This window comes from Palaemon carinicauda, chromosome 20 (genome assembly GCF_036898095.1).
Source record: "Palaemon carinicauda isolate YSFRI2023 chromosome 20, ASM3689809v2, whole genome shotgun sequence".
Classification (NCBI taxonomy): Eukaryota; Metazoa; Arthropoda; class Malacostraca; order Decapoda; family Palaemonidae; genus Palaemon; species Palaemon carinicauda.
The window spans coordinates 26,685,841-26,693,340 of NC_090744.1; the positions used below are offsets into that span (position 1 = coordinate 26,685,841).

At 44.8% G+C, this 7,500-nt stretch overlaps 2 protein-coding genes across 2 annotated transcripts in view; one reads left to right on the forward strand and one right to left on the reverse strand.

Annotated features, from left to right (window-relative positions):
* The window catches only part of LOC137660228 (AP-3 complex subunit mu-1-like), a 154,398-nt gene that overhangs the window by 95,324 nt on the left and 51,574 nt on the right, over positions 1-7,500 (forward strand). The window lies entirely within an intron of this gene.
* The window catches only part of LOC137660233 (monomeric sarcosine oxidase-like), a 26,849-nt gene that overhangs the window by 9,138 nt on the left and 10,211 nt on the right, over positions 1-7,500 (reverse strand). Inside the window, exon 5 of the mRNA XM_068394962.1 lies at positions 7,169-7,300. Coding sequence (XP_068251063.1) covers positions 7,169-7,300 — 132 coding nt within the window. The remainder of the gene's footprint in view (positions 1-7,168; positions 7,301-7,500) is intronic.

Sequence of the window (7,500 nt, forward strand, 5' to 3'; positions counted from 1 at the left end):
ATTCGTCAACCCTCCACTCCCCCTAGAAAATATTCCTCAACCCTCCACTCCCCCTAAAAAATATTCCTCAACCCTCCACTCCCCCTAAAAAATATTCCTCAACCCCCCACTCTCCCTAGAAAATATTCCTCAACGCACCACTCTCCCTAGAAAATATTTGTCAACCCTCCCCTCCCCCTAGAAAATATTCCTCAACCCTCCACTCCCCCTAGAAAATATTCCTCAACCCACCACTCTCCCTAGAAAATATTCCTCAACCCTCCACTCGCCCTAGAAAATATTCCACAACCCTCCACTCCCCCTACAAAAAATTCCTCAACCCACCACTCTCCCTAGAAAATATTCCTCAACCCACCACTCTCCCTACAAAATATTCGTCAACCCACCACTCTCCCTAGAAAATATTCGTCAACCCTCCACTCCCCCTAGAAAATATTCCTCAACCCTCCACTCCCCCTAGAAAATATTCCTCAACCCACCACTCTCCCTAGAAAATATACGTCGAACCTCCACTCCCCCTAGAAAATATTCCTCAACCCTCCACTCCCCCTAGAAAATATTCCTCAACCCTCCATTCCCCCTAGAAAATATTCCTCAACCCACCACTCTCCCTAGAAAATATTCGTCAACCCTCTACTCCCCCTAGAAAATATTCCTCAACCCTCCACTCCCCCTAAAAAATATTCCTCAACCCACCACTCTCCCTAGAAAATATTCCTCAACCCTCCACTCCACCTAGAAAATATTCCTCAACCCTCCACTCCCCCTAGAAAATATTCCTCAACCCACCACTCTCCCTAGAAAATATTCCTCAACCCACCACTCTCCCTACAAAATATTCGTCAACCCACCACTCTCCCTAGAAAATATTCCTCAACCCTCCACTCCCCCTAGAAAATATTCCTCAACCCTCCACTCCCCCTAGAAAATATTCCTCAACCCACCACTCTCCCTTGAAAATATTCCTCAACCCACCACTCTCCCTAGAAAATATTCGTCAACCCACCACTCTCCCTAGAAAATATTCCTCAACCCTCCACTCCCCCTAGAAAATATTCCTCAACCCACCACTCTCCCTAGAAAATATTCGTCAACCCTCCACTCCCCCTAGAAAATATTCCTCAACCCTCCACTCACCCTAAAAAATATTCCTCAACCAACCACTCTCCCTAGAAAATATTCCTCAACCCTCCACTCCCCCTAGAAAATATTCCTCAACCCACCACTCTCCCTAGAAAATATTCGTCAACCCTCCACTCCCCCTAGAAAATATTCCTCAACCCTCCACTCCCCCTAGAAAATATTCCTCAACCCACCACTCTCCCTAGAAAATATACGTCAAACCTCCACTCCCCCTAGAAAATATTCCTCAACCCTCCACTCCCCCTAGAAAATATTCCTCAACCCACCACTCTCCCTAGAAAATATTCGTCAACCCTCTACTCCCCCTAGAAAATATTCCTCAACCCTCCACTCCCCCTAAAAAATATTCCTCAACCCACCACTCTCCCTAGAAAATATTCCTCAACCCTCCACTCTACCTAGAAAATATTCCTCAACCCTCCACTCCCCCTAGAAAATATTCCTCAACCCACCACTCTCCCTTGAAAATATTCCTCAACCCACCACTCTCCCTAGAAAATATTCGTCAGCCCACCACTCTCCATAGAAAATATTCGTCAACCCACCACTCTCCATAGAAAATATTCGTCAACCCACCACTTTCCATAGAAAATATTCGTCAACCCACCACTCTCCATAGAAAATATTCGTCAACCCACCACTCTCCATAGAAAATATTCCTCAACCCACCACTCTCCATAGAAAATATTCGTCAACCCACCACTCTCCCTTGAAAATATTCCTCAACCCACCACTCTCCCTAGAAAATATTCGTCAACCCACCACTCTCCATAGAAAATATTCGTCAACCCACCACTCTCCATAGAAAATATTCGTCAACCCACCACTCTCCATAGAAAATATTCCTCAACCCACCACTCTCCCTTGAAAATATTCCTCAACCCACCACTCTCCCTAGAAAATATTCGTCAACCCACCACTCTCCATAGAAAATATTCGTCAACCCACCACTCTCCATAGAAAATATTCCTCAGCCCACCACTCTCCCTAGAAAATATTCGTCAACCCACCACTCTCCATAGAAAATATTCCTCAGCCCACCACTCTCCCTAGAAAATATTCGTCAACCCACCACTCTCCATAGAAAATATTCCTCAGCCCACCACTCTCCCTAGAAAATATTCGTCAACCCACCACTCTCCATAGAAAATATTCGTCAACCCACCACTCTCCATAGAAAATATTCGTCAACCCTTCCCTCCCCCTGGAAAATATTCCTCAACCCTCCACTCCCCCTAGAAAATATTCCTCAACCCTCCACTCCCCCTAGAAAATATTCCTCAACCCTCCACTCCCCCAAGAAAATATTCGTCAACCCTCCACTCCCCCTAGAAAATATTCATCAACCCTCCACTTCCCCTAGAAAATATTCCTCAACCCTCCACTTCCCCTAGAAAATATTCCTCAACCCACCACTTTCCCTAGAAAATATTCGTCAACCCTTCACTCCCCCTAGAAAATATTCCTCAACCCTCCACTCCCCCTAGAAAATATTCCTCAACCCTCCACTCCCCCTAGAAAATATTCCTCAACCCTCCACTCCCCCTAGAAAATATTCCTCAACCCTCCACTCCCCCTAGAAAATATTCCTCAACCCTCCACTCTCCCTAGAAAATATTCCTCAACCCACCACTCTCCCTAGAAAATATTCGTCAACCCTCCACTCCCCCTAGAAAATATTCCTCAACCCTCCACTCCCCCTAGAAAATATTCCTCAACCCACCACTCTCCCTAGAAAATATTCCTCAACCCACCACTCTCCCTAGAAAATATTCCTCAACCCTGCACTCCCCCTAGAAAATATTCCTCAACCCTCCACTCCCCCTAGAAAATATTCCTCAACCCACCACTCTCCCTAGAAAATATTCCTCAACCCACCACTCTCCCTACAAAATATTCGTCAACCCACCACTCCCCCTAGAAAATATTCGTGAACCCTCCACTCCCCCTAGAAAATATTCCTCAACCCACCACTCTCCCTAGAAAATATTCCTCAACCCACCACTCCCCCTAGAAAATATTCCTCAACCCTCCACTCCCCCTAGAAAATATTCCTCAACCCTCCACTCCCCCTAGAAAATATTCCTCAACCCACCACTCTCCCTAGAAAATATTCGTCAACCCTCTACTCCCCCTAGAAAATATTCCTCAACCCTCCACTCCCCCTAAAAAATATTCCTCAACCCACCACTCTCCCTAGAAAATATTCCTCAATGCTCCACTCCACCTAGAAAATATTCCTCAACCCTCCACTCTCCCTAGAAAATATTCCTCAACCCACCACTCTCCCTAGAAAATATTCCTCAACCCACCACTCTCCCTAGAAAATATTCCTCAACCAACCACTCTCCCTAGAAAATATTCCTCAACCCACCACTCTCCATAGAAAATATTCGTCAACCCTCCACTCTCCCTAGAAAATATTCCTCAACCCTCCAATCGCCCTAGAAAATATTCCTCAACCCACCACTCTCCCTAGAAAATATTCCTCAACCCTCCACTCCCCCTAGAAAATATTCCTCAACCCTCTACTCCCCCTAGAAGATATTCCTCAACCCACCACTCTCCCTAGAAAATATTCCTCAACCCTCCACTCCCCCTAGAAAATATTCCTCAACCCTCCACTCCCCCTAGAAAATATTCCTCAACCCACCACTCTCCCTAGAAAATATTCGTCAACCCTCCACTCCCCCTAGAAAATATTCGTGAACCCTCCACTCCCCCTAGAAAATATTCCTCAACCCTCCACTCCCCCTAGAAAATATTCCTCAACCCACCACTCTCCCTAGAAAATATTCGTCAACCCTTCACTCCCCCTAGAAAATATTTCTCAACCCTCCACTCCCCCTAGAAAATATTCCTCAACCCACCACTCTCCCTAGAAAATATTCCTCAACCCACCACTCTCCCTAGAAAATATTCCTCAACCCACCACTCTCCCTAGAAAATATTCGTCAACCCTCCACTCTCCCTAGAAAATATTCGTCAACCCTCCACTCCCCCTAGAAAATATTCGTCAACCCACCACTCTCCCTAGAAAATATTTGTCAACCTTCCAATCGCATAGAAAATATTCCTCAACCCCCCACTCTCCCTAGAAAATATTCCTCAACCCACCACTCTCCCTAGAAAATATTCCTCAACCCACCACTCTCCCTAGAAAATATTCCTCAACCCACCACTCTCCCTGGAAAATATTCCTCAACCCTACAATCGCCATAGAAAATATTCCTCAACCCACCACTCTCCCTAGAAAATATTCCTCAACCCTCCAATCGCCATAGAAAATATTCCTCAACCCACCACTCTCCCTAGAAAATATTCCTCAACCCTCCAATCGCCATAGAAAATATTCCTCAACCCACCACTCTCCCTAGAAAATATTCCTCAACCCACCACTCTCCCTAGAAAATATTCCTCAACCCTCCAATCGCCATAGAAAATATTCCTCAACCCACCGCTCTCCCTGGAAAATATTCCTGAACCCTCCAATCGCCATAGAAAATATTCCTCAACCCACCACTCTCCCTAGAAAATATTCCTCAACCCTCCAATCGTCATAGAAAATATTCCTCAACCCACCACTCTCCCTAGAAAATATTCCTCAACCCACCACTCTCCCTAGAAAATATTCCTCAACCCACCACTCTCCCTAGAAAATATTCCTCAACCCTCCAATCGCCATAGAAAATATTCCTCAACCCACCACTCTCCCTAGAAAATATTCCTCAACCCTCCACTCTCCCTAGAAAATATTCCTCAACCCACCACTCTCCCTAGAAAATATTCCTCAACCCACCACTCTCCCTGGAAAATATTCCTCAACCCTCCACTCTCCCTAGAAAATATTCCTCAACCCACCACTCTCCCTAGAAAATATTCCTCAACCCACCACTCTCCCTAGAAAATATTCCTCAACCCACCACTCTCCCTAGAAAATATTCCTCAACCCTCCACTCTCCCTAGAAAATATTCCTCAACCCACCACTCTCCCTGGAAAATATTCCTCAACCCTCCAATCGCCATAGAAAATATTCCTCAACCCACCACTCTCCCTTGAAAATATTCCTCAACCCTCCAATCACCATAGAAAATATTCCTCAACCCACCACTCTCCCTAGAAAATATTCCTCAACCCTCCACTCTCCCTAGAAAATATTCCTCAACCCACCACTCTCCCTAGAAAATATTCCTCAACCCACCACTCTCCCTAGAAAATATTCCTCAACCCACCACTCTCCCTAGAAAATATTCCTCAACCCTCCAATCGCCATAGAAAATATTCCTCAACCCACCACTCTCCCTAGAAAATATTCCTCAACCCTCCACTCTCCCTAGAAAATATTCCTCAACCCACCACTCTCCCTAGAAAATATTCCTCAACCTACCACTCTCCCTAGAAAATATTCCTCAACCCACCACTCTCCCTAGAAAATATTCCTCAACCCACCACTCTCCCTAGAAAATATTCCTCAACCCTCCAATCGCCATAGAAAATATTCCTCAACCCACCACTCTCCCTGGAAAATATTCCTCAACCCTCCAATCGCCATAGAAAATATTCCTCAACCCACCACTCTCCCTAGAAAATATTCCTCAACCCACCACTCTCCCTGGAAAATATTCCTCAACCCACCACTCTCCCTAGAAAATATTCCTCAACCCTCCAATCGCCATAGAAAATATTCCTCAACCCACCACTCTCCCTGGAAAATATTCCTCAACCCTACAATCGCCATAGAAAATATTCCTCAACCCACCACTCTTCCTAGAAAATATTCCTCAACCCTCCAATCGCCATAGAAAATATTCCTCAACCCACCACTCTCCCTGGAAAATATTCCTCAACCCTCCAATCGCCATAGAAAATATTCCTCAACCCACCACTCTCCCTAGAAAATATTCCTCAACCCACCACTCTCCCTGGAAAATATTCCTCAACCCACCACTCTCCCTGGAAAATATTCCTCAACCCTCCAATCGCCATAGAAAATATTCCTCAACCCACCACTCTCCCTAGAAAATATTCCTCAACCCTCCAATCGCCATAGAAAATATTCCTCAACCTACCACTCTCCCTAGAAAATACTTGTCAACCCTCCAATCGCCATAAAAAATATTCCTCAACCCACCACTCTCCCTGGAAAATATTCCTCAACCCTACAATCGCCATAGAAAATATTCCTCAACCCTACAATCGCCATAGAAAATATTCCTCAACCTACCACTCTCCCTAGAAAATACTTGTCAACCCTCCAATCGCCATAGAAAATATTCCTCAACCCTCCACTCCCCCTAGAAAATATTCCTCAACCCACCACTCCCACTAGAAAATATTCCTCAACCATCCAATCCCCATAGAAAATATTCCTCAACCCTCCACTCCCCCTAGAAAATATTCCTCAACCCACCACCCTCACTAGAAAATATTCCTCAACCATCCAATCCCCATAGAAAATATTCCTCAACCCTCCACTCCCCCTAGAAAATATTCCTCAACCCACCACCCTCACTAGAAAATATTCCTCAACCATCCAATCCCAATAGAAAATATTCCTCAAACCAACTCTTCAAAAAAAAAAATATTCAACTCAACTCTCTACCATAAGATTCTTCAACATCCTCTCTCCCCAAAAGGTTCTCAACCCTCCCATCCCCAAAAAGATTCCTGAACCCACCCATCCCCAAAAAGATTCCTGAACCCTCCCATCCCCAAAAAGATTCCTGAACCCTCCCGTCCCCAAAAAGATTCCTGAACCCTCCCGTCCCCAAAAAGATTCCTGAACCCTCCCATCCCCAAAAAGATTCCTGAACCCTTTCATCCCCAAAAAGATTCCTGAACCCTCCCATCCCCAAAGATTCCACCTCCCTTCTCTCTCCCTAAACATTCCCTCAACCCTCCCCTCCCCTTAACACCGCCAACAAAAGAATCCTCAACTCTCCCCTCCCTCAACACCCAGCCAAAAATATGATCAAAAATACTATTTGAACTTGAGAACATATCATTAGTAATGAATACCCTCACCTGTGAGTCGTTGATTGAGAAGATTTAGCTGGAATAATGGTCAATACAACTTCACGCAGAATTTCAACTCCATTTTTGACTGCTACCATCTGATGAGCTTCTATTAACTTTCGTGGGCTTATGTGCCCTGACCTGTGAAATGTGAAAATTGATAGGTGTATGTCTGTATGTACCCTACACATTCATACACACGAGTAAGTATATATTAGGGAGGAAAAATGTAGAAAAATACACCTATATTTGAACATATTCACTTACATGAAGACGTGCATGCAGGAAATGTACAAACATACTTAGAACATGTACTACTCTATACGAACGCACCAATACAC